General features: G+C 42.3%; 1 protein-coding gene across 10 annotated transcripts in view; it reads left to right on the forward strand.

Annotated features, from left to right (window-relative positions):
• Nucleotides 1-27,685, forward strand: part of KMT5B (lysine methyltransferase 5B) — a 57,942-nt gene that overhangs the window by 24,376 nt on the left and 5,881 nt on the right. For 5 of the 10 annotated variants that reach the window (XM_033207504.1, XM_033207509.1, XM_033207505.1 and 2 more), the window contains 8 exons: nt 1,405-1,552; nt 8,007-8,075; nt 12,978-13,143; nt 14,253-14,362; nt 16,738-16,904; nt 17,194-17,213; nt 17,294-17,430; nt 21,220-21,416. In XM_033207504.1, the coding sequence (XP_033063395.1) occupies nt 1,405-1,552; nt 8,007-8,075; nt 12,978-13,143; nt 14,253-14,362; nt 16,738-16,904; nt 17,194-17,213; nt 17,294-17,430; nt 21,220-21,416 (1,014 nt within the window). Of the gene's footprint in view, nt 1-1,404; nt 1,553-8,006; nt 8,738-12,977; nt 13,144-14,252; nt 14,363-16,737; nt 16,905-17,193; nt 17,214-17,293; nt 17,431-21,219; nt 21,417-22,447; nt 22,675-27,685 lie in introns of those variants that run through there. The other 5 variants (XM_033207507.1, XM_033207508.1, XM_033207514.1 and 2 more) reach the window with 4 other exon arrangements.

A 27,685-nucleotide genomic window follows, 5' to 3' on the forward strand; every position in this document is an offset into this window, starting at 1 on the left:
TAAATGCCTGTGTGAAAAAAAGAAGACTGGGCTTGGTGGCTCATGCCTGTAATCCCAGCAGTTTGGGAGGCTGAGACAGGAGGATGGCTTGAGCCCAGGAGTTGGAGACCAGCCTGGACAATATGGCGAGACCCCATTTTTACAAAAAAATACAAAAATTAACCAGGTTTGGTGATGCATGCCTATGGTCCCAGCTACTAGGGAGGCTGAGGCAGGGTGATTCCTTGAGCCCAGGTATTCGAGGCTGCGATGAGCTGTGATCACGCCACTGCACTCCAGGCTGGGTAACAGAGCAAGACCCTGTCTTAAAAAAAAAAACAAAGAACAGTGAGTTGTATCATTTGTGAATTGTATTTCAATAAAGCTATTATGCTGTCACAAAAAATTGAACAACGTTGATAGCTTTTCACATAGCTACATGCAAATAATTTGATTGCAGAATCATATGTCTGCCCTTGGCAGGAACTTACATTTATTTGTTCTGTGAAAGAGTGGATGAAAAGGTTAAACTTTACTCTGTGTTTCATTCTTCCCCATTTTGGTTTTGAGAGCCTGAAAGTTATATTGCTGTTGTCCTCCGTAAACTATGTGCTAAGTCCATGGAAGGACTATCAGTGGCACATACATCAAACTTAATCAACTCTGATGAAACTTCTTGTAACTTGGCCTTCGTTTCCTTCTTTACATTGCTTTTCTTCCACAGTTAAACCCAATTATTTCAGTTACATATTTCTGTCTCTATTTTTATCCATTCATTCAAAATTGCTTCAAACAGAGGTCAGTAGAAATAGGGCTGTCATTCTCTCTGTACTTCTTTCCCCACTTCTACTACCCAGCTCTGGAATTGTGGGCAAGTTTCTTTTTGACTGTGCCTCAGTTTCCTGCAAAGTGAGGATAATAATCATTCACCTGCCCAAAAGCAGGAAGCCGAACTTCGTGAGATTCCTTTTGGTACTTGAGATCTGGAGTTCTGGCGCTTCTTGCAAAAACTATCTTGTGTTCCTCTTGCCTTTTCACCCCAGTCCTATCTGTAATGGCCCTGTGTACTGACTTGTTAACATAGTGAACATCCCCCCGTCCCGTTTCTCAGTGTTCCTTGGAGAGAAGGGGGTGGGGGAGAGCCAAGCATTTGAACCAAATTCTCACAACTACGCAGAACCTGTTCTTGCGAACCTTTGGAACCTGCTGTTACTACCTGTTAACCAAAATACTCTCAGTAATGGTGATGGTTTACTGCATTTGGTTTTCTGTCTTATGCAAAGGTTATTAAATTCTTAATTACTAAAACTGATTGATTTTTCAGTTCTTTATTACCAGCTTGAATGGTCAATGCAGCTAAAGAATTTAAGGCAGATTTAAGTAGTTTTCAATTTGAGTAATTTTTCTTGCTTTTGCTTTTCACAGGTAATGGTAACTCGGGATTTGAAGGACAGAGTCGCTATGTACCATCTTCTGGAATGTCCGCCAAGGAACTCTGTGAAAATGATGACCTAGCAACCAGTTTGGTTCTTGATCCCTATTTAGGTTTTCAAACACACAAAATGAATACTAGGTAATTTTCAGTCTTTATCCTGAATGGAACAGATGATGATGTTGAATTCAAGAACGTAGATGGCTAATTTTACTTTTGCTCAAAATTTAAAATGACAGTAAAGGAAAGTTCTTTGCAGTGGAAGGGTTTTCTGTATGTGAGCCAAGAGAAGCAGAGAACAAGACTCCAGGAATCTTGTCAGTTCTAACTCTATGTTCTTATTTTACCTCAGAACATTTCTATCAACATACAAAGCTGGAGGAGCATCCTCATGTTCTATTTTAAAAGTTGATGATGCCGGGCGCGGTGGCTCACACCTGTAATCCCCACGCTTTGAGAGGCCGAGGTGGGTGGATCACCTGAGGTCAGGAGTTTGAGACCAGCCTGACCAACACGGTGAAACCCCGTCTCTACTAAAAGTACAAAAAAAATTAGCCGGGCATGGTGGTGCACGCCTGTAATCCCAGCTACTTGGGAGGCTGAGGCAGGAGAATCACTTGAACCCGGGAGGCAGAGGTTGCAGTGAGCCGAGATCGTGCCATTACACTCCAGCCTGGGCAACAAGAGTGAAACTCCATCTCAAAAAAAAAAAAAAAAGTGATGACAATTATCTTAGCGAAAAGAAAAATCTGACAAGCATCCTATAAAACCTTGAAAATATATGATTGTTTCCAATTAAAGTAGGGTACGTCACTTTTTTTCTTGATTTTATCGTAGACTTTTACACATTGTCTCTGTAGAGATGGGTAATTTTGTCATGTTTAATCTTTGGGATTCAGCTAATCATTGTTAAGAGTGAATAGTTTTAAAGATATGTTTATATTCAGTATACAGGTAAGAAAGTGGATGTGTAAGTGTTTGAGTACCAAATGCTGTATATGAAAAACATTATTACATTAATCTTGAAATCTCATGTTTTAACAGCTGAACTCTCTAATTCTCTTGAATATCATTTCTCCCTCAAAAAAGACCATTAGATCATTTCACAAATGTTTCTGCCACCAAACAGGTCAGAACTTTGCAACTTTACTTTATACTTTATCTCTTAACTTCTATGGCAAAGGGTTTTTTAGTGTAGTGGGAAAGCATAACAGCAGAGATTTAGAAGGTAGAGCTAGTTTATCTCCATCATACTTGGACTGGGGTTATTATATAGCTCCAATTTCAGTGGCAACCCTGGGAGATCTTGATACCCAGGTAAATAGTCACTGATCAGTAGTTGGGAGAGGTAGAAATTGGTGAGTATAGGTAATTGGAGGAAAGTCTTGTGTCCTGTTTCCCCCCTTTTAATTTTATCCCTTGCTAGATTAAGATACTCTATGCTTCACTTACTATATATGCTTCACTTACCAATTATAGTCTAAGTCCAAAAGAAGTAATTCAGCTAAAAACGTGCTTTTGTTTTTTTTCATAATTTTCTTTTAGAGAGAGTCTCACTCTGTTGCCCAGGCTGGAGTGCAGTGGCATGATCTCAGCTCACTGCAACCTTCACCTTCCATGTTCAAGTGATTTTCCTGCCTCAACTTCCCAAGTAGCTGGGATTACAGGCTTGCGCCACTGCACCCAGCTAATTTTTGTATTTTTAGTGTAGACAAGGTTTCACCATGTTGACCAGGCTGGTCTCGAACTCCAGACCTCAGGTGATCCGCCTGCCTTGGCCTCCCAAAGTGCTAGGATTATAGGCATGAGCCACTGTGCCTGGCCATAAAATTTTCTATCATATATCTTTACCTACTAAAATGAAGTGTGAAATATTGGAAATGGAGTTGGGAAACTATTTAAACAGTTCCCTGCCAAATGACTGCCATTAGATGCCCTGATTAAGATCCAGGCTGAACGCAGTGACTCATGCCTGTAATCTCAGCACTTTGGGAGGCTGAGCTGGGTGGAGCACCAGAGGTCAGGAGTTCGAGACCAGCCTGGCCAACATGGTGAAATCCTATCTGTACTAAAAATACAAAAATTAGCTGGGCATGGTGGTGCACGCCTGTAGTCCTGGCTACTCAGAAGGCTGAGGCAGGAGAATCACATGAACCCAGGAGACAGAGGTTACAGTGAGCCAAGATTACATCATTGCACTCCAGCCTGGGCAACAAAGTGAGACTGTCTCAAAAAAAAAAAGATACAGGGCTGGGCGCAGTGGCTCACGCCTGTAATCCCAACACTTTGGGAGGCTGAGGCGGGTGGATCACCTGAACTCAGGAGTTCGAGCCCAGCCTGGCCAACATGCTGAAACCCCATCTCTACTAAAAACAAAATAGCTGCGTGTGGCCGCATGCACCTGTAGTCCCAGCTACTCAGAAGACTGAAGCAGGAGAATCCCTTGAACCTGGGAGGTGGAAGTTGCAGTGAGCCGGGATCGCGCCACTGCACTCCAGCCTTGGCAACAGAGTGAGACTCCAGCTTTAAAAAAGAAAAAAAGACTAATTTTCATTATTTTAAGTCCATTTTGGGTTTTTTTTGCCCATTGAACTTGAGACCAGTGCTCATTCTCCTCCTAGAAGATGCTGATATTTGTCACCCTGTAGCACCCCCAGTGTGTTTTTTTTCTTTTTTTTTTTTTTTGAGTTAAGAAATGTGAATGTGTGAATGAATCACTCTGACACAATAGTTTAGTGGCATTCAGAAAGTCACCACATGTAATCCCAGCACTTTGGGAGGCCGAGACGGGCGGATCACGAGGTCAGGAGATCGAGACCATCCTGGCTAACACGGTGAAACCCCGTCTCGACTAAAAAATACAAAAAAATTAGCCGGGCGAGGTGGCGGGCGCCTGTAGTCCCAGTTACTCGGGAGGCTGAGGCAGGAGAATGGCGTGAACCTGGGAGGCGGAGCTTGCAGTGAGCTGAGATCCGGCCACTGCACTCCAGCCTGGGCGGCAGAGCCAGACTCTGTCTCAAAAAAAAAAAAAAAAGAAAGTCACCACAAAGGCCCAGAATCTTGACCTGGGGTCATTAAGAAAGTTATGTTGATTATGCCTTATTACCAAGATATGGAAGCATATAAAACATTTTAGAAAGTGTTACATCAGGCTGGGCGCAGTGGCTCAAGCCTGTAATCCCAGCACTTTGGGAGGCCGAAATGGGCGGATCACGAGGTCAGGAGATCGAGACCATCCTGGCTAACACGGTGAAACCCCGTCTCTACTAAAAAATACAAAAAACTAGCTGGGCGAGGTGGTGGGCGCCTGTAGTCCCAGCTACTCGGGAGGCTGAGGCAGGAGAATGGCGTAAACCTGGGAGGCGGAGCTTGCAGTGAGCTGAGATCCAGCCACTGCGCTCCAGCCTGGGCGACAGAGCGAGACTCCGTCTCAAAAAAAAAAAAAAAAAAAGAAAGAAAGTGTTACATCAGAATTACAATGGGCCAGGTGCAGTGGCTCACACTTGTAATCCCAGCACTTTGGGAGGCTGAGGTGGGCAGATCACCTTAGGTCGGGAGTTCGAGACCAGCCTAACCAACATGGAGAAACCCCATCTCTACTAAAAATACAAAATTAGCCAGGTGTGGTGGCATTTGCCTGTAATCCCAGCTACTTGGGAGGCTGAGAGCAGGAGAATTGCTTGAACCCGGCAGGCGGAGGTTGCGGTGAGCCAAGATCATGCCACTGCACTCCAGCCTGGGCAACAAGAGTGAAACTCGGTCTCAGAAAAAAAAAAAAATTACAATGAAAGTTTTAGTGGCTTATGACAGAACTTCATGTACGCTAAAATCCCTGTGCCGTATTCCAGAAGGCTGCCTGTTATTGGCATCTGCAATAGTAAATACTCCAGTTTTCTGCTGCAGTGGCTCATGCCTGTAATCTCAGCACTTTGGGAGGCCAAGGTGGGAGGATCACTTGAGCCCAGGAGCTCGAGGCTGCAATGAGCTGTATTCGCACCACTGCACTCCAGCCTGGGCCACAGAGTGAAACCTTATATCAAAGAAAACAAAAAAAAGGAAACACTCCAATTTTCTGTAAAAGTCCTTCTATACCCTTGTTTCTCATAATTAGTTTACATGAGAGTCACCTGGGAGTTTGTTGAAATGCAGGTTCTGATTGAGTAGCTTTGGGGTGGGGCCTGAGATTCTGCATTTCTCACAAGCTCCCTGACTACACTTGGAATAGTTAGGTCCTAAACCATCTGGCCTCTCAGTTTCGTTGTGATGTGATAAGTTGCTAGAAGTATCTTAGTAGGAGTTTCCTAGGGCTCACATAAAACCATGTAGTCGTAAATGTAAACTTCAGGATTACCACACAAATACTTTTAGAACTCAAGACATTACTATAACTGAGGACTCCTAAATTAAAATGCAGCCAGTGCGTAAGATTTTTCCCCATAGAAATTGAAGCATCTAAAATTAAATCTGGTTAAACTTGCAGAAGAAATCATTTTTTAAATATTTTTTAGTGAAACAATTATATAGTTCCTAAAATAACCTGTGGAGGTACAGACGATTCTACTTCCCTGGTTAGGGCAGGCTGGGTTCGTAGCAATGCCAGCACTTCAGGCTGGTGTGGCAGTGCAGGGGACATCCTGTCCACTTCCCACCAGAGTGTTCGTTTTAGATGTGTTTTTACACTCTTGTGTACACTGATATTTGGGAACAGAAACTTTATTAAAGATCTTTACGTTAATCTTGGTGAAAGATACATGTTTTCATTTAACCTTAGTGAATTTACTTGAAAATAAAACTATCCCTTCTAGCTCTTCATCTTTTGAGCAAGAATTTACTAGAATGTGAATTTAGAAAATAAGGAAAACTGATAATGCTTTATTAGGGTAGTAAATAGCTAGTAAATACTTCTTAAGTTACTAGTTTATGGACTTCTCTCTCTTTGGGGTGCAAAAGAAGTGACGAGAAGATATTCTGCTCTTGGATTTTAATTTTCTAAGCTCTCTACCTATTCCTTGTATAGTGCGCTCTTTGTTCATGTTTATGCACCTGTAATTTGTCACTTTTTAGTTTCTCTTTTTTATACTCTTTTGCCTTCCTTTTACTTCTTTCAGTCTACCAACAGGAAGAATGTTTAGAAACAGTTGATGTTTAGGCCGGGCGTGTTGGCTCATGCCTGTAATTCCAGCACTTTGGAAGGCCGAGGCAGGTAGATCGTGAGGTCAGGTGTTTGAGAACAGTCTGACCAACATGGTGAAACCCCATTTCTACTAAAAATACAAAAATTATCCAGGCGTGGTGGTGTGCACCTGTAATCCCAGCTACTCAAGAGTTTGAGGCAGGAGAATAACTTGAACCTGGGAGGCGGAGGTTGCAGTGAGCTGAGATCACCCCACTGCACTCCAACCTGAGCAACAGAGTGAGACTCTTACTTCCAAAAAAAGAAAAAGAAAAAGAAACAGTAGATGTTTAATGATTGGATAATTTTCAAAACTGGCTATATTTTGAGTGCATAGGTTTTAATCTTAATATATCCTTATATTTACTAACAAGCAAGAGTTGTAGTGTGAACACTTAGAAATAGTACAAACGGCCGGGTGCGGTGGCTCCAGCCTGTAATCCCAGCACTTTGGGAGGCCGAGACGGGCGGATCACGAGGTCAAGAGATCGAGACCATCCTGGCTAATACGGTGAAACCCCGTCTCTACTTAAAAATACAAAAAAAACTAGCCGGGCGACGAGGCGGGCGCCTGTAGTCCCAGCTACTCGGGAGGCTGAGGCAGGAGAATGGCGTAAACCCGGGAGGCAGAGCTTGCAGTGAGCTGAGATCCGGCCACTGCACTCCAGCCTGGGTGGCAGAGCGAGACTCCGTCTCAAAAAAAAAAAAAAAATAGTACAAACAAAATGCTAATTTCAATTTATTGGGAGAAATTTGAACTTAATTGACTTTTGTCAATTATGAAACCTAAATTTTTCTTTTTAACAAGAAAAAAATAGTTGTTGTTTATACCTCTGATTTTTAAATGGAGTGGGAGTGGGATATTGTAAGAAAGGGATCAGTGCTTTCAGTAATGCCCCCTTTTTGAGGCTGAAGGAGACTCAGGCCAGCCGTGAGCTGAGCAGGAGACGGCATTTAAACATCAGCGGAGTCACCTCAGGACACTGAGTTTCTCTTTGGTACTTTTCTTGGTGTTTCTAATCAGAACGTCAGCCTGCACAGTCCTTACTCATCTTTCTACTGCTGTAACCATCTCATTTTTATTTTGCTTATATATGTATTTGATGATTCATATCCACTATTGGATATTAATGTATGAATCTCTTTAAATATCACTTTAAAATTAAGTGCTTGACTAGAATCCGTAAAGAATGTTTTCAAAGGTTCTAACTTCATGGTAAGGTGTATTCTGTGGGAAGCAGAGAATTTCAGCAGCATGGCTTCTATCCCACCACGCCCACCCATGGCATCTTACAGTTCTTAAGTATCACAGAGTTTTAAAGATTTTTGCAACAACGAATATTGTAAGTCTGTTTAGAAATTACAAGTACAGATTATACAAATAGCTTTTTATTTTTGTTGTTTGTTTTTGCATTTATATAGCGCCTTTCCTTCGAGGAGCTCAAGGCATTTTTCAAAATCTGACAGTTTTTCTCACAACAACCCTGTGAGGTAGGTAGTGTGTGTTACAAACAATGAGATACTGACTAACCCATTCCAGCCTTTTAAAATGTTCTTTTATGTTGAGTAAGTTGAAGTGTCAGCATAAATTAGAGTTTTAGAACATTTTACAAACCTTTTAAAGTAGTTTGATAATAGTTGTATTTTTTAAAAAACCACTTGTACTTCATAACAGGGTGATTTTAAGAGAAACAAATCATTCATCAAAAGATCAGGAGTCACTCCATGTGATTAGCTGAGCACTGATTGCAGGACTCAGCCAGGTATGTTTTTGGTTCTTGTTTATTTTCAGGTCAAGAAGAAATGAAGAGCTGCTCTGTGACTACTTGCTCAGCGTCTACAAACTGTCGATTTGCAGCTAAACTTTCTTCAGAGGGGGAAATGTGTTCACTATGTTGCCTCATGGTTTTATTTTATATCTTAAATATTTGAGCATTTTTCTCTCTTCCTCTCTCCTTCCCTGTCTCCCTTTTTTCTGTTCCCCTTCCTGTTCCCCACCCCTCCAGTCAGCTTTTGATTGTGCATGCTAATGAAGGGCACAGTAGCACAGCTAATACAGTCTACAACTTTTCTTCACTGCCACAGTGGGGAGACAGAAAAACCAAATAGCAAGAAAACCTGGGAAGTGAGTCTCTGGAAAGAGTGGGGAACAGGTGTGTGGGAGTGTGAATTCATATGTTTTTTTCCTGCCCCTTTAATAATAACCAGTTGTAAATGACATTTTTATTTTTCTTATACCAGCCATTGATCAGAAGTGTAAGAAGAGAAAAAATAGATATGTTGGGTTGATTTAAAGTAGCAAATTTTCTGTTAAGGGAGGGAGGACGGGGCATATTGATTTGGAAATGCCGAATACCTGTTTTTCTTGCCTCACTTAGCCACCCACCACCCACCCAAATACTAAATCTTAAAATTCACATTTGCATCCATCCTTTCCACTGTATTGTCAGTATACAAGCTAGAACTCTCTCTGGCTGGGCCCAGTGCTGATGCTTGATGGCAAACGCAAGTTAAATCTTCTTCTAACCATGAAACAATGTGAGGAAGGCTTTCCTGAGCCAGGTCATGTAACAGGAACCAGAAAGGCCAGGCAGGGTAAATCCCAGGTCTTCCCTTCGTCAGCCCCAAGTCACTGGCCATCTACTGATCCTTGTTGGGCCTTATTTTCCTCATTTGTGGAACAAAAGGGTGATTCTAAATTATCTGGCCTCTAAGTGCCAGAGTAAAAGGATAGTTTTATGCAGTTTATATGGGAGATTTAGAGTGATGGTAGTTAAGGAGAGAGGGTATTTTTCTGTTCAATAATAGGAAAAAAAAATTCCCCTAAGGTTCTCAGTGCGTTTGCACCAGCCCTAATAGGTGTAACAGTCTTAACTTCTATTTTCCACAGTATTTGTTACAATGGGATTTGATTTGGACTGTCAGCCAGCTGACTTTTACATACTTCTGTAGGATTATTGAAAACTGTCTCATCTCCTGCCTGTCTGCACCTATAACCATTTTCTTCCCCCTTTTCCGCACTGTCATTTCATGCCTATAGCAGCCAACTGTGACAGTAAGTTTTAACAGGTTTGGGACAACAACTTACAGTTTCAGTGAAATAGAGGTTCTTGCTATGGGTAGCAAGGGATAGTTTCAGGGATTTTATTTATGTTTGAGGCAATAAAGTCAGGAAAGCGGAAACAGAAGTCAACACAGGGAAGGTAGGCAGAATGCTACTAAATCAAGAGTTGACTATTTTGTGTTGGTTTCAGCATATAAATTGTTTGGCATTATGAATTAAAAAGTAAACAAAATTAAAGGTACCTGAAGGCATTTTTAGATAGGAATGAACTTGTTTCAGGAAGCATAGAACACACGTAAAGCCTATTAAAAATAGCCAAGTTTCATTCCAGGTCTATAACTAATTTTTGTATAATGTTCCCATTGATCACTTTCACACTGAACGTGTAAAGATAGCTTGGCCCTTTCTGTCGTTTGTAGCCCTGTCATTTAACGGCATGGATAATTTATTGCATTTGCTTAAAGTGAACTATTGCTTTTCTGATTGCCACATAAAACATGGGTTATCTGTTTCCCACCATTTCATATTGCATATTGCTTGATGGGTCATGCCTTAGCTGGGAGCTTCTTTGTTGTCTTATCTGTCCTTCATATGCAAATAACCATGTAGTGTAGGATTGCAGCAAGAATGGTTTCAGTTGAATGTCTTAGAGATGGCATCTTGACACAATCAACTGTGATGGCTACAAGTAGTTTAATATGGATGTGTGGATGCTTTCCCAGTTCTGCAGCTCTTTATTTTCTTGGTGGTTCTCTGACACCATATGTTGACAGCCTAGTAAGACGTTCTGAATTTTTAAAGGACTTGCATTTATCTGTCTGTAGAGGCTTGTATACCAGTTGATTAAAAATGGAAAATAGGGCCCCATCCATTCATTCAATATTATCTTTAGGATATGTTTAAACTCTCAGATGGTTCTGCTAATAGTTGTGAGAATTCAGGATTACTGAATTTAAAACAAAACAAAACATGACTAGAGCCTGTAGCTAGTAAGCTCCTGGTAGGATCAGTATGCATTAATATACCTGAAGTCTTCCAATGATCCTGTCCAGTAAACAGTATTATAGCTGTTCAGGACCTCATGTCTTTCCTCTTCCTGATTCTGGTACTTCACTTTATTATTGCTAACTAGCTGACCCTGGTCAACTCTTTGGATCCAACTTTATTAAGATCTTCTGCTTAGACTTCCCCTCACTCTTCTTCTTTTTGATTCTTCCCTGCCTGTAATGTGTTTTTGTTAAACCTTTCCCACGTACATTTTACACCCTAGTTATAATTTCCATACTTTTAGCTGCTATAGCAATGTAGTTTTTAGCATATTAACATGCATTTGCATATCGATGGCTTGCTTAATTGTTTGATGCGTATATATGTGCTTTAGTCCCAATTACATTTTCCATTCAAGAACAGTGGCCATGTCTTCTCTTGTATTTTTCACCATAGCACTTCATATGCCACTGTATACCCAACACAGCACCTTATAATCCTTGATGAAATATTGTGGCTTGAAATCTTACTGAAATACTATGAATGCATGTATGATAGCTTCTCTAGGAAAAAAATTCTGCTGAATGCTTCCTTTGCTCGAGTTTGTGTTACATCTTACTTCTCAATTTTAGCATATTCAGGTTTATGAAATGTACAGTTTTAAATGTCAGAGTAAAACACAGATTTTTTTCTCCTGAACCACTAATATTTTTTCTTAATGTATTTTATTTGAATGTCAATCTGTGACTCCTTTTTTCTGTTGGATGTTTTATGTTTGTTTCGTTTTGTTTTGTTTGAGACGGAGCCTCACTCTGTCACCAGGCTGAAGTGCAGTGGCGTGATCTTGGCTCACTCCAACCTTGCCTCTCGGGTTCAAGCAATTCCGCTGCCTCAGCCTCCTCCTGAGTAGCTGGGACTACAGGCGTACGCCACCACGCCTGGCAAATTTTTTGCATTTTAGTAGAGACGGGGTTTCACCATGTAGGCCAGGATGGTCTTGATCTCCTGACCTCGTGATCCACCCGCGTTGGCATCCCAAAGAGCTGGGATTATAGGCGAGAGCCACCACACCTGGCCATAATCCGAGGAGAATTAGCTTTATGAAAATAAAATAAAACTTTTTTTTTTTAATAAAAACTTTGGTTGGGAGAATTAGCTTTATGCAATTGACATGAAAAGAAAATTTGAAATTGTGAATAACTTTATAGTACATGTTTTACTGAAAACACAGCTTTAGAATGAGGGGTTCAAAAATATTGTCTTGCTTGGACTATGACTGCATCGTGCATTAATATAGACCTAATGGTATAATATTCTGAAGACATCATTATGGCTGATTCTACAATAGAAGTATTTTCAATTCTACCCCAGCGGGCCAGACACAGTGGCTCACACTTGGAATCCCAGCACTTTGGGAGGCCGAGGTGGGCAGATGACTTGAGGTCAGGAGTTCAAGACCAGCCTGGCCAACATGGTCTCTACTAAAAATACAAAAATTAGCTGGGCATGGTGGCGCACGCCTGTAATCCCAGCTACATGGGAGGCTGAGGCAAGAGAGTCGCTTGAACACGGGAGTCAGAGGTTGCAGTGAGCCAGGATCACACCACTGCCCTCCACTCCAGCCTGGGCCACAGAGTGAGACTCCGTCTCAACAACAACAACAACAACAAAAACTCTGCCACATCAGTTTTCCTACATTACCGGTATAGCAGTTTCACGACTAGCGTTATACTGCTTGTACTCGCTTGTTCTCTGAATGCCGCCATCACAGGCGACTTTGACATGGGTGGTCAGAACATCCAGGTGTGTTTCAAAGCCTGTTGGAGTACTTGGTTTGGGCTGTTTTCTAACTGTGTACATAAACAAGGTTTTTGTGTGTGGCATGGTTTTGTTTACATCATCATACTTCTGAAATTCATTGCCTGGCACTCTTCCAGCTTGATTTTGCATGTTTTAAAAAGATTCTTGTCATTCTAACTCTAAATTAGGTGTGCTGTATTTTAGAGCTTTGATTTTATATCTCCCTAAGTTGACAGCTAGTTTAAGTCTGTATCAGACAGCTTTTGTTTGAATCATCTGCTCACCTCACAGTTAATGAGATAACAGTGAAATAAAAATATTAAAATAACAGATTGAAAAAAGAGAAGTTGCGTATCCAGGTGATCAGTATTACTTGAATAGTAGTAGTCAAGACTATTGTTTGTTGTTCTCTTCTCTTAGATCTTTGCTCTGATAACCATGGCTGTTTTTAGGGTATTAGCTCTTTCTCAAGATCTCTTAAGATGGATCAGTGGTGCAAGGATTGTGGCAGGTAACCCACTCATTATTTTGATTTCTTTCAGATTTCGGCCTATTAAAGGAAGGCAGGAAGAACTAAAGGAAGTAATTGAACGTTTTAAGAAAGATGAACACTTGGAGAAAGCCTTCAAATGTTTGACTTCAGGCGAATGGGCACGGCACTATTTTCTCAACAAGAATAAAATGCAGGAGAAGTTATTCAAAGAACATGTAAGTTTATTAAGACTGATGCTGTTAACCTATTTGGGTAAGAATAGTGAAGTAAATTAAAACCCTAAATGTTAGTTAATACTGAAATTTTAAATTTATTTTTCATAAAACTAATCAGTCTGAAGATCTTATAACACATAGTCATTTGAATGACAGTCCAAAGAAAAAACTGGGCCAGGCTCAGTGGCTCATGCTTGTAATCCCAGCACTTTGGTAGGCTAAGGCAGGGAGTATTGCTTAAGGCTAGGACTTCGACAATATAGCAAGACTGGGCAACATAGCAAGACTCCATCTCTAAAAAAATAAGAATAAAAAAATTAGCCAGGCATGGTAGTGTGCACCTTTGTAGTTTGTAGTTCCAGCTACTCAGGAGGCAGAGCCAGAAGGATTGCTTGTGCCCAGGAGTTAGAGGCTGCACTGAGCTATGATCTTGCCACTGCACTCCAGCCCTGGGAGACAGAGCAAGACCCTGTCTCTAAAACCAAAAAAGGAGAGAAAACTTTGTCATATAGAGGTGAAATTCATTGTGAGCCTTAAGGGAAACAAGCCGTTAGGTACTCATACAGAGAGAGTACCCTTAACCCAAAAATTTGAAATGCTCCAAAATCTGAAACTTTCTGAATGCTGACATGACACTCAAAGGAAATGCTCATGGGAGGATTTTGAATTTTTTGGTTAGAGGTGTTCAGCTAGTTACTGTAGTGCAAATATTGCAAAATCAGAAAAATTGTGACATTCAAAACTCTTGAGTAACAATAAAGTTTGTTACTTAATGATCTTACTTTTTTTGTTTATTTTATTGTTTTTTAGAGGCAGAGTCTTGCTCTGTCACCCAGTCTGGAGTGCAGTGGCCTGATTATGGCTCACTGTAGCTTCCATCTCAGTCTCAAGTGATCCTTCCTCTCAGCCTCCCAAGTAGCTGGCACTAAAGGTACATGCCACCATGCTTGGCTAATGTTTTTTCGTAGAGAAATAGTCTCGCTATGTTGCCCAGGCTAGATGTTACATTTTTTTCATCATTGCGGGTGGTTTGCTTTTATAATTCTAAGAAAGTCTAGCAGGATATATCATTTAAAGTCATTATCACTTTTTTTTTTTTTCTGTTTTAGGTATTTATTTATTTGCGAATGTTTGCAACTGACAGTGGATTTGAAATATTGCCATGTAATAGATACTCATCAGAACAAAATGGAGCCAAAATAGTTGCAACAAAAGAGTGGTAACTATTCTACTAGTATAAACCTTTAATTTAATTTAAAGTTCTCTTCTAAATTATTGTAGAAGTGCTAAGAAATTCGTGGTAAGGAATGAAGCCAGAGTTTCACCTGAGGTAGCCAATGCAGTGCCGCTGCCTTGGCCCATCAGCTGGAGTCAGAATCAGGAAATCAGAAGTCTCAGTTGAACCAGATCCCATCTCTAGGCCAAATTGCTTTTCATTTTCTCTTTATTGACTCTGGATGCCTGTTCAGTGATGTGATTGCTGAAGGGCTGTGGACACCATTATTAGATAACCTGGCTTCCACAGTCACTCTTCTACTGGCCTAGAAGAAAGGTTGGGCCTAAAGTCTTAATGATCCTAGTTTTATGGGTGGAAACCTCCCTAAAGCACTAGTTGCTTAAAAATACATATATATATGCCAGCTTCAATAAAAGTAGTAGAGTTGGTGGGGGGTGTTGGCTCACACCTGTAATTTCAGTACTTTGGGAGGCCAAGGCAGGTGGATCACTTGAGGTCAGGAGTTCGAGACCAGCCTGACCAACATGGTGAAACCCTGTCTGTACTAAAAATACAAAAATGGGCTGGGCGTGGTGGCGCACACCTGTAGTCCTAGCTACTTGGGTGACTGAAGCAGGAGAATCACTTGAACCCAGGAGACAGAGGCTACAGTGAGCCAAGATCGCATCACTGCACTCCAGCCTGGGCAATAGAGTGAGACTCTATCTCAAAAAAATCAGAGTTGAGCCCAGCTAAGAGGGATAAAAATTACAGATGAAAGAGAATATATGCTACTGTATTTTCTTTCCTGTTGTGCCTGTTCCCTATACTATCTCCCAGGAAAGACATGTAGCTCCTTATGTACCCATCCTCCAATATTTCTACAGCAAAAATTTTGGGGGTCAGATATCTGAAAATGGAATAGGTAAAAGAACCTTATTGCCAGGCCTCTGGGGTGAGTGTGCATACATGAAATGTGCCTCGTTTACTTCAGAATGTATTGAGCCTGGTAGTTGGATTGTGTGGCTCCCTATGTTGCAGATGGGTGTGTAGGTTTGAGATCTAGGGTCCAGGCCAGGCGCAGTGGCTCAAGCCTGTAATCCCAGCACTTTGGGAGGCCAAGAAGGGTGGATCACGAGGTCAGGAGATCGAGACCATCCTGGCTAACATGGTGAAACCCCGTCTCTACTAAAAAATACAAAAAACTAGCCGGGTGTGGTGGCGGGCGCCTGTAGTCACAGCTACTTGGGAGGCTGAGGCAGGAGAATGGCGTAAACCCGGGAGGCGGAGATTGCAGTGAGCTGAGATCTGGCCACTGCACTCCAGCCTGGGCGACAGAGCGAGACTCCGTCTCAAAAAAAAAAAAAGAGATCTAGGATCCTAGAGCTGTGCCGCCCAGTACAGTAGCGACCAGCCCTTGAGTCCTTGAAATGTGGCTAGTCTGAATTGAGAAGCACTGTAAGTGTGCTATACACGCCAGATTTCATATTAAATTTTATTCCCATTCGTGGTTCTTGTATTACCTACTGAAATCGTATTTTGGATATTGGGTTAAAATATATTGTTGGCCAGGCACAGTGGCTCACCTGTAATCCCAGCACTTTGGGAGGCCGAGGTGGGCAGATCATGACGTCAAGAGATCAAGACCATCCTGGCCAACATGGTGAAACCCCGTCTCTAGTAAAAATACAAAAAAAAATTAGCTGGGTGTGGTGGTGCACGCCTGTAGTCCCAGCTACTTGGGAGGCTGAGGCAGGAGAATCGCTTGAAGCCAGGAGGCAGAGATTGCAGTGAGCCGAGATCACGCCACTGCACTTCACCCTGGGCAACAGAGGGAGACTCCGTCTCAAATAAAATAAAATATGTTGTTAAAGTAATTTCACCTATATTCACTTAACTTTCTCAATGTGGCTGCTAAAAAATTTAAGATTGAAAATTTGGCTTGCATTACATTCCTAGTGGATGGTGTGCTCTAAAGAGTGGCACCACAATTCTGGATCCTCATAACCTTTACTGCCACTGGTCCCTGCCTGCTTCATTCATCCAGCAGTCAGAAAGTTTAATTCAGTACTGCAAGTATTTGAGTCCTTTCTGCTTGCAAAACACCACACCAGGGGGTTCAGAGACATAGGGGGCATTGTCCTTGTCCTGGTTGAGTTTCCGTTCTCTTGCAGGAATAAGATGGGTACACAAGTAACCATGGCACAAGGCTGTGGAGCTCCAAGGTGGAAGAGAAGGATAGCCAGGTGGGGATTCCAGTGAGCTAACTAAAGTATAGTTTTCAGTTTCTGATATTTATTGTCAGGGTTATTTTATTAAAAGAAGCCTTACTATTTTTAATTACTAGTAATTTTTAACACATCACATATTTTAAATAGGAAACGAAATGACAAAATAGAATTACTGGTGGGTTGTATTGCCGAACTTTCAGAAATTGAGGAGAACATGCTACTTAGACATGGAGAAAACGACTTCAGTGTCATGTATTCCACAAGGAAAAACTGTGCTCAACTCTGGCTGGGTCCTGCTGCATTTATAAACCATGGTAAGCTGTATTTCCAAGGTGTTGGCGCTAGTGTTGGGCTTCTTGCTAACTGCTAGAATGGCCTCGTCAACCTCAGTCAAATCTTTATCTTCCTTTAAAGGAGAATTTGAAATAGAAATTTTTCCACAAACTTATTAAAATACATGTATATCCTTTAGTTGAACTTGAGATGTAAACTCCTATCAAAAGTCGTAAAGTTATATGGAAAGCTTATTTCAGATTTCTGTAATGGTTCGTGTTTCTGATCTTATCAACAGTTAATTGACTTTATCTTTTGGATATTTTTCAGATTGCAGACCTAATTGTAAGGTAAGCATTAAAAAAAATTTCTTCAAGTATTTTGTTTTTGCTTCAGGTGTGAGTTTCTTACTGAGTTACTTTTATTTTAGTTTGTGTCAACTGGTCGAGATACAGCATGTGTGAAGGCTCTGAGAGATATTGAACCTGGAGAAGAAATTTCTTGTTATTATGGAGATGGGTTCTTTGGAGAAAATAATGAGTTCTGCGAGTGTTACACTTGCGAAAGGTAAAGTGTTAAGTAAAATATTCAGCCTCAACATTTTTCGTTAACAATCTGATTATGGGGATTAAACTCACATCTCTTCATTGTTTAAATGCAGAGATAGTCTTTATGTTCTTTAGCATAGCAGCCGGTGCAATGTATATGAACACAGTCAAATGCTGCACAACTATTTAGGGACACTGGAATGTCCTTAAATAAATTTTAAATTGCCCTTTAAAATCTTAATATTACCAGCTAAGAGTGGGCCAGAAAACAGCTATGCTTAAGGAGAGAATGGCTAATAGCTCCCACACATGCACACACACAGTGCCAGAATGGGGCTGCCCCTGTCAGAATGTCAAGTGGAGTTCCCCACTGATAGCCGTCTTGCATATTATCAAGCTGTGTCTTCTGGAATTTTGGTTTTACAGTTTTTTGGGTCTCATCCAGAGTCCTGAAGTCTTTAGAGAAATTCCCCACATCTGCATTGGCAGGACCAGCAATTCATATTGCTCATCATAGTGACTTCTGTACATGAGAGCACCATGAAGGGAGCACCACAGGCGCAGGCAGGCAAGGGCTGCAGGAAGAGTCCCCTCGAAGGCAGTGCAGACCACACAGGCCACAGAGAAGGAAACCTGAAGTCCATTTTGCACAGCTTGCACTGTGCCAGGCACTTTACTCACCTCACCTTGTTCAGTTCTCACAGGTATTCATGAAAGAGCTAGGAGGTGCCCACATTGCAAGTACTAAAACATAAGTATCAGACCCCAGTCAGCCTAACTTCAGAGTCCTCATTCTTTCTACTTCATACTGCTTTTGGAGATACGATCAAAGTTATTAGTGTCACTTCTCCCACTATAAAGCACCTACAAATAGCCAGCCTAGAGGTTGCAGTGGGCAGATACCCCAGTCACCATTTCCCTCCTTTCTGGATAGCCAGGGATTTCCATCTGTTTAGTGAGAGAGGATGGAGTCATAAAGTCACAGTGCTACCGTAGCCATCTCTCTCCCAGCGTTGAGGGGGCTCCTTACCATAAAGATGTGGCAGAAAACCAGTTCCTAGTGCTGCTGAATTTTTGCCAGGGCAGAGGGACATAAAATTTACCTTTTTCTACATAAAAATTATTCACATGTTGGTTAGATCTTTGACCAGTCCTTTAATCTATAAAGTAGTTTAATTATAGTTCAATAATGTTTCAAAATCATTTTGTAGAGGAAACATAGTATAACAGTTAAGTGCCTGTCATCTGAAATCAGACTGCCTGGGTTGGAATCCTGCAACTCTGCATTTCATTAGCTATGTGATGTGTAAGGCAAGTCATTTAGCTGCTTTGTGCCTTAATTTCCCCATCTGTAAAATGGGGATAACATCAGAACCTATTTTGTAGGGTTGATATGAAGATTAAATTTGTTATTTCCTGTAAAGCATGTAGAATAGCACACAGTTAATACACAAATGTTAACTATAATTATTGGTTTCTGGTTATTTTCCCATTAGAATATAAGCTCCATGAAGGCAGGGGCTTGTATCTGTTTTATTTTCTGCTATATCCCCAGAATACAGAACAGTACCCTGGCGCATAGTAAGTCCTTGATAAACATTTGGTAAACAAATGAATAGAGTAAATAAATATGATGAAGTGTTTGGAGGTGGTCCTGAAAACACCTAACCACATACTCAGGACTCCAAACCAACACTGAAACAGCTCTTTCCCTGGTTTAGAACTGCAGGTATAGCCATTTTCATTGAGCGGTTTAGTTCTCTTGCGTAAGCCTTTGTTTTCTCACTGGTGAAAATGAGGATAATCCCACCTACTCCGCAGGGTTAGTGTGAGAAATAGAAACATGTGGAAGTCCTTTTTAAATGGAACAGAATAGTGACCATGGCTGTTGTCAGACTGTTTGAGCAATTTGATTTCAAGATTGGCTGCATATATTCTTGAAATTCTCAGAAACACCAAATTATTTCTGCCTTTACAGAAATTAGCTGGGAAGATGCATCTAGGAGCTCATTCCGTTATTCATTACATATTAACGGAGCAGTTACTTAATGTTAGGCCAGGTACATGCAGGATAAACAAGACCAGCACAGTGCCAGCTGTCAGGGCAGTTCAGTGAAGGGGACACACACTGTGGTGAGAGCCAGAGGGTAAAAGGAAGAGGCTATTTGAAGAAGCAAGAATGGATGGAGTTGTGTGCAGACACTGAGTTGCGCTAGACTCTGCAGGATACGTTTGAAGCATGTTTCCGTGCTACGCTGTACGGACAATAGTAGTTGTAGTATGTTCACAAGTACTGCACATTGTACTCTAGAAAATTTAAAGCAAAGGCCATGCACATGTGGTTCATGCCTATAATCCCAGCACTTTGGGAGACCAAGGCAGGTGGATTACCTGAGGTCAGGAGTTCGAGACCAGCCTGGCCAACATGGCAAAACTCCATCTGTACTAAAAATACAAAAACTAGCCAGGCATGGTGGGGCACACCTGTAATTCCAGCTACTCAGGAGCCTGAGGCAGGAGAATCGCTTGAACCCTGGAGGCAGGGGTTGCAGTGAGCCAAGATCACACCACTGCACTCTCAGCCTGGGCGACACAGCAAGACTGTGTCGCAGAAAAAAAAAAAAAATTCTAATAACAAAAAGCTCCTATAAGCTTATAAGGAAAAGACAGTCAAATAGGAAAAAAGGTAAAGGAGAAAGAGATGCAGAGATGCTTCACAGGAAAAAAAATGGCCATAAACAAGGAGATTAAAACAACATTAGGTACTCATTTTCACTCATCACTTTGGCAAAAAAAAAAAAAAAAAAAATTTTTTTTTTTTTTTTAAACCGAGTCTCGCTCTGTTGCCAGGCTGGAGTATATGGTGCAATCTTGGCTCACTGCAACCTCCACCTTCCGGGTTCAAGCGATTCTTCTGCCTCAGCCTCCCGAGTAGCTGGGACTACAGGCGCCCGCCATCACGCCCGGCTAACTTTTTTTGTGTAGAGATAGGGTTTCACCATGTTTTCCAGGATGGTCTCTTTATCTCTTGACCTCGTGATCCACCCACCTCAGCCTCCCAAAGTGGTGGGATTACAGGTGTGAGCCACTGTGCCCAGCCCACTTTGGCAAAATTTAAGGAGTACAATGTACCATTGGTGAGGATGTGGAGAAACAGGAACTTATACCATGCTAGTAGGACCATGATTTACTCTATTCCTTTGGCAAAGTAATCTGGCAATGTTTATTAAAGGGCTGGGTGTGGTGGCTCACGCCTGTAAATCCAACACTTTGGGAGATCCAGCTGGGAAGATCCCTTGAGCCCAGCAGTTGGAGACCAGCTTGAGCAACATAGTGAGGCCCCATTTCTACAAAAAAATTTAAAAATTAGCTGGTGGTGGTGGTACACTCTTATGGTCCCAGATACTCGGGATGCTGAGGTGGGAGGACTGCTGGAGCCTGGGAGGTTGAGGCTGCAGTGAGCCATGATCATGCCACTGCATTCCAGCCTGCATGGGAGAGTGAGACCCTGTCTCAAAAAAAAAAAAAGGAAAACAGATTTTACAAGGTCCAGTAGTTTCTCATAGGCTATTAACAATTGATAATACTCATAACAAGTTGTTTTATTATTTTAAGTATAGATTTAAAGTTAATTTTATAATATAGATGCTTGATTTCCTTTGTGAGTTCAAGTCTTGGGTTTTCAGTGGTGATTAAGGCCTCAGCAGCTCATCACATCTGTTAACCTGTAGCCAAGTACCCTCAGCAGTTAAGCTTATTATAAGAAAGTGTGTTATCTTCGTTTAACCTGTGCTATTTTCTCTTTCAGACGGGGAACTGGTGCTTTTAAATCCAGAGTGGGACTGCCTGCGCCTGCTCCTGTTATCAATAGCAAATATGGACTCAGAGAAACAGATAAACGTTTAAATAGGCTTAAAAAGTTAGGTGACAGCAGCAAAAATTCAGACAGTCAATCTGTCAGCTCTAACACTGATGCAGATACCACTCAGGAAAAAAACAATGCAAGTAAGTAAGGGAGATTTGATAAGCATATCTTTTACAAGTATTTTCACACAATTTGCTTTATAAAGTGTGCTTCAGTAGTTTTAAACTTTTAAATACTGAGAGAGACTGGGACTTGTGAGCTTTGGCAGCACTTCAAGGCTCTAGACGTGATTTGAGTACAGAGGCACAGTCTGTATCCCACCTCCAACTTCAGTACCGTCCTCTAGACTATTTTTCTTGAATACCTTGGTAACTGGATATGAGTTCTTCGTCATATGTTCCAAGGTCATCATATGTTTTAAACATTTTCAAGGTGTTAGAGACTGTGATGATGTCGCTAGGTCCTGCAAGAAGACAAAAGGACTGAGTAGAATTACTAGGCTCTGTACATTCCAGTACCTAGCCAGTTTGTTAGAAAAGATGATGGACTTGGGGGAATTCATAGCTTCTGGCCTCAAGGCTTCCACCTTTTCATTGCTTGCTGACCTTTTTCAAAACGAACTGACTCAGTTCAACAGACCACCAGTACCAGACTCAGAATTGTGATAGAGGAGCATTTTGAACAGTGCCGTATTGTGACATGCTGTATTGGCTACTCCAGAAAGTAGGAGTAAAGATGGAAAGGAGAAAGAAGCAACCTCTGAGATTCCAGTGGTGTGTGGGGGCAAGATCTGATGGAAACTGAAAAAGAGAACGAAGACTAAACAAAGAAAGGAAAGAGAAGAAACCCTAAATGGGCAAAGGAAAGCACATCCTGTTTGTGGAGCTTTGAGATATTGGAACCGTTCTAATTGCTCCTGTTTTTCTGGGTACCATCAGTTTTCTGTAGTTGCCACTAAAGCAGTAGACTCTTGAGTCTGACTTGTCTCTGAGAGAGACGGAAGTTAGAAAGTTTTGACTTGGTGATTCCGAAAGTATGCCTTTGTTGGCACTTAAATGTCCAGTGAGACTTCTTGGCACCTTAGAGCCCTCTGAGATACTGATTATTTTAGGTTCTTCTCCCTACTTTCAGATGTTCTCAGCCCAACACTGGGTGCTCTCTTCCACTACAGAGAATCCTGAAGAAAAGGGAAGGTGTTTCCCATGATGGTGAATGTCACTACCATGAATTCCTGAATCTACCTGCTGCTGGGAGTCAGAGTCCAAGCATAACCCGTGTAGCGTAAAAGCAGTGCTGTAGCCCTATTCCAGTCTTTTTCGTTAATGTCCAAAGTGAACAAGAGTTAGTCAATCATTAACTGTTGACTGTTGATTCTCATAATAAATGCAGCATAACGAACGTTTGTTTTCTGAGTCTGGTTCCTTGGTGAAACTGGAGACTTGTGAAGCCCATTTTATCAATGCAGACATAAAAACACTTAAAAGCCAGGCATGGTGGCACACCTGTAGTCCCAGCTACATGGGAGGCTGAGGTGGGAGGATCACTTGAGCCCAGGAGTTTGAGACCAGCCTGGGCAACATAGTGAGACCTGTGTTTTTTTTTGTTTTGTTTTTTTGTTTTTTTTTTTTTGAGACGGAGTCTCTGTCCCCAGGCTGGAGTGCAGTGGCATACTCTAGGCCCACTGCAGCCTCAGCCCCCACCTCCCAGGTTCAAACAATTCTCCTGCCTCAGCCTCCCGAGCAGCTGGGATTACAGGCATGTGCCACCGCATCCAGCTAATTTTTGTATTTTTAGTAGAGACAGGGTTTCACCATGTTGTCCAGGATGGTCTCGATCTCCTGACCTTAGATGATCCGCCTTGCCTCGGCCTCCCAAAGTGCTGGGATTACAGGTGTGAGCCACTGCACCTGGCCAGAGACCTGTGATTTTTAAGCAAAAACACTTAGGTTCGTGCTGCCATCTGTATGTGGAGACAGCCACAAAGTTGCCCATGTTGAATGGCTGTGTGATGTAGGTGTTTTATGCTTAAGTAGTAACTTTATTACTAGTGTATAAGCTACTGAACTCAATATACTACTTAGTTTAAAAGATAAGAATACAGATAATTTTAGGAAGACGGGTGTACTAATATTTAACCATTTATTATTAAACCAATTAATATTTGGGAATATATATTAACAAACTAAATACTTATTGAAATCCTGCTAGTTCTTGAAGACATACAAAGATGTTTGAGACGGGCCCTTTCCTCAGGGAGCTTATGCCTTAGCTCCAGGATAAGAAAGGTGCACAAGTTAGCAGAACAGACTGGAGGCACAGGCTTTCAAGTTTGGAGGGATGGAATAATTGCTTTAAGCTAGAGTCTCAGCCTTACAGAAGAAAGGTGCACATTTTGCAGTGACTGCTGGTATTGGGGTGCTTGCCTTATTCCAATTCCCTTTCCACAGCATGATTGGAGCAATCCAGGGGTCCACGTGACTAACTCTGAGGTCATGGGCAGAGTGGAGAGGCATGGCTCAGTGCTCTCTTTGAAGGAGCTTGAGGCTTTCGTTGTCTCTGAGATCATTGTATGTTAAGTTATGTTCACATAAGGGTTTCTTGAGTTCTTACATGTGTTCTCTTAGGCTGTATTTATTTTGGTCTTTGTCTCAGCCATCCACTCCACCTGTCGGAAAGAAAAGCTCTGGAAGCCACAGCCTGCAGGAAAGCCAGCACTGCCAGGCCCTCCTCCCAGGGTGGTGGATGCACATGCTGTGCGTGTTTGTGGAATGCTTTTTCTGTGTGGCTGCTGGTCTTTATCCTGTGGTTCGTTTAGAATTTAGCAGCTGATAGAGGAACTGCTTTCTTTGAACACATGTATAAAGAAATGTTCTGAGTAGTTGGAAGAACATTTTCCTCCATACAGGTGCTTTTTTGGAAAGTACCTTGAGAGCTACAGTGCGACTCTGCTTTAGCATCCGGAAGTAGAGACAACAAGGAATCCGTTTTCACAAATCCAGTCCACAGGTCTGAATTATAATGCCAGGACTGGAGGAGTCTGGTTTTTCAGGCCTCATGCCTCGCTGACTGGTGTGCCCCCTCTGAAGTTAGTGCTGTGATAGGGAATGTGAGACGAGAGAGAAACTCGCGAGCAGTCTGTGGAGATGCAGACACGGGTCTCTGCATGTGCCACAAGTCAGGACAAGCCCCGGAAGAATCGGCCAGAGGGAGAAGTTGATCTTAACTATGCAGCACCTATCCTAGATGCAGAGGCTGGGGCGCTGCTTCTCACTTTCGCGCTGTCACTGATGTCATCAGTTGATCTGAACACTTTTCTGCTGAGCCTTCGGGCTGCTTCCGAGTTCTGACACCCTGTTCCAGGTAGCCATTGGCAGTCTGTGCTGGTCACGTCAGATGAAAGCTGCTTGTGCCGAGTAAACCCCTTGAGACCGAGGTCTTTAAAGTCCTGTCAGAGGCTTTCTGGATCCTCAAGTTCTGGAGATGCTTGACTGTGGCCCTTGTATTATCTTAGTTCACGCTGATGATGCGCATTTCTAGTGCAGCCTGAGTACTCAGGAAGGCTTTGGTGTCGTTCACAACTCTTTTGTCTGGCTGGAAGTCTTGTGCCACCCTGCCTTATGATTTTAAGGATACCCTGAAGTGACCATAACAGCCATGCAATTGGGCCTTTACCCGTAAGTTGAGGCCAACACCATAAGTCTTCTGTAGTACGCCTTACAGGCAGCATAAGAGTCATTTTAATGCTCAGGAAGCCTAACAAGTCCCATCTCTTCTATTCACCAGATGGATGACCTTAGGCACAGTAGTCCACACGAGCTTGGTTTTCACGTAGCTTTAATTGCATTTCCTTCCACAGGCGTTTATTAGGATGAGTGTGGCCATTCTGCACAGTACCTAGCATGTAGTAATTGCTGAAAAGAATGTGTACCCCCACCTAAAATTACTGTCCAGGTCCATGCATTTGAGATTTGTCCCAGCCACTAGGGGAAGAGTCATACGAGGCATATAAGTGCCAGGGCAAGCTCAAACACAGGCACTTGCCCCACTTAGGTCCTAGTCCTTGGTTTCTTGATGGACTTTTAAAAATCACTGACTTTTAATTTGTCATTGTGGCCACTGTCTTCCTCCTTTAGCCTTCACTGTCTGAAATTCTCAACCACTGCCAGGACAGTGCAGCTTCTTTGGACATTGAAGGACTCTTGTCACTCTACTGGACCCTCATCTTTGTCACATTTCTCATATTCTTTGCCTGTCTTTTTTTTCCCCCTTTGATTTGATGAGCATACCTTTTGACAGGGCTTTTGATGAGAAAATGCTTTTCAAAAAATGTGGAATACATTGGTGACATGTAAGTGAAATCTCTGTGTTGATACAATACATAGCATCAAGTACATATCCATTTTGTGCTCAAAAATGGAGCGTTTATATTAGTTCAGACACCAACCCATAAAAGTGCTTTGGTTTTCTGTTGTCAACAATGAATGTCTTGGAAGGAGGGATGGGATGGGGAGAGCTGACTTCAGAATCACCATAAAATGGGAGTCATCCAACGTGTAAAAATAAGTACCAAGGAAGCACTTCTTGGGTGCTGCAAGAAGACATAGGAAAGGCATTGCAGAGAAAGTCCCCAGAGGCTCCCTGAGAGAGTTGTGGCCTAAGCTGAGTCTTACAGGGGCATGAGAAGTTGGCCAAGGGAAGCATATTCAAAGCAGAGGGCCTTTCAGACAGCTCTATAGACGGGGGAGTTTGAGTCAAGGCTTTTCTTCATGACGAGTACAGGCAAAGAAAGATGTGAGCACAGGTTAAAATTTTAGACTTCATTCTTGGGGCATTAGGTTGCTGAAAGGTTTAAAACCCAGAAGCTGCATGATACACTAGGAAAGTCATCCTGGCTATGTGGTGGTACACGGATTGTTGGGAAAACAGTAGGAAAAACAAAACTGCCATAGTTCATGCAGGAGGCTGTGGTGTTCCAGACAGGGAAGAGTAGACAGGTTGCAGTGATATTGCAGGGGTGGACTCCGCGGCACATGGTGATTGGCTTGGTGAGGCAGTTAAGGAGAGCAGGAGTCAAGGAGGACCTCCAGCTTTCTGCTTCGGCAGCTGGGCATGTCGTGGTGGTATTGGCCAAGATGGAGACCTCAAAAGGGGACATCGTCAGGAGACTTGATGGTGAGTTCCATTTAGGGGCTTAGAGACAGTCGGTATTTGGTGACCTGGGTCTGTAGTTTAGGAGACAGTCTGGCCAGAGTTTGGGAACTGTCAGCCTGTAAGTGGTAGTAGCCATGGGAGAATGGGTGCTTATCACCTGGGGTCTAGGACTGCACAGACCTGAAGAATAACAGTCTAGGGGACCGATGAAGGAGGGGTGCCAGGGATGGAGAAGGAAAACCAGGAGAATGCCCTCTCTTTGACAGCCAAGAGAAGAAAGGTTTTCTCAAGCAAAAGTGGTTATCAGTGTCACATTCAGAGAAATGAAAGGGAAGGGCTGAAGAGTGTGTGCTGCATTTGACGACGAGTTGTCGGATCACCAAAGGCTGTCTCATTGGAGGAGCAGGCTGGACCCAGATGGCGGGGATTGCTGTGGAGAATGGGACATGGATGTGATTGTTGTGTAAGGGTGCTTGCAGGTGCATCATGAGAGTGGAATGGAAAGAGGAGAAATAAAAGGTTGGAAACCACTAAGACTGATCATAAATTGGTCCTTGCAGAGGCATAGAATGAGCAAAGGATCATCGTAGCCACATCTGAGAAAGCCAAGTGAAGGGAAGCAAGCAGTGCAGTCCTTTCTTCACTAGTGTGTCTTTATGTTGGCAGCACGTCCACTCAGTCCACCTTGTAGGCAAGCCTCCTAAGCATAAAGAAACCCTTTAGCCAAAGAGTTCCCTATTTTTTCTTATTTTCTAAATTTCTTACTTAAAAAAAAAAGTATTTGCTACCACGTAGTTCTGTGTAGTTCCAGTGGATAATAAACCACTTGTTCTCAAATTGAATCATATTCAAACTTCACCACTCCTACTGTTCTAAAAACAGGGCACCACCTTGGTAGCAGCCCACGTGTGCAAGTATGTTCTTGGTTCAAACCGTGAATCTCCTTGCTATGAGTTCTGGCTTATGTACCCCGAAGCCACTTACGCGTCAGTCTGTATGTGCAGGATCTTCTTTGTTTTTGTTTTTGTTTTTCTGAGATGAAGCTTCACTCTTATCTCCCAGGCTGGAGTACAACGGCTAGATTTTGGCTGACTGCAACCTCCACCTCCCAGGTTCAAGTGGTTCTCCTGCCTCAGCCTCCCCAGTAGCTGGGATTACAGGCACATGCCACCATGCCTGACTTATTTTTGTATTTTTAGTAGAGACAGGGTTTCACCATATTGGCCAGGTTGGTCTCGAACTCCTGACCTCAGGTACA

This window comes from Trachypithecus francoisi, unplaced genomic scaffold (assembly GCF_009764315.1).
Source record: "Trachypithecus francoisi isolate TF-2019V2 unplaced genomic scaffold, Tfra_2.0 Lachesis_group8, whole genome shotgun sequence".
Lineage (NCBI taxonomy): Eukaryota > Metazoa > Chordata > Mammalia > Primates > Cercopithecidae > Trachypithecus > Trachypithecus francoisi.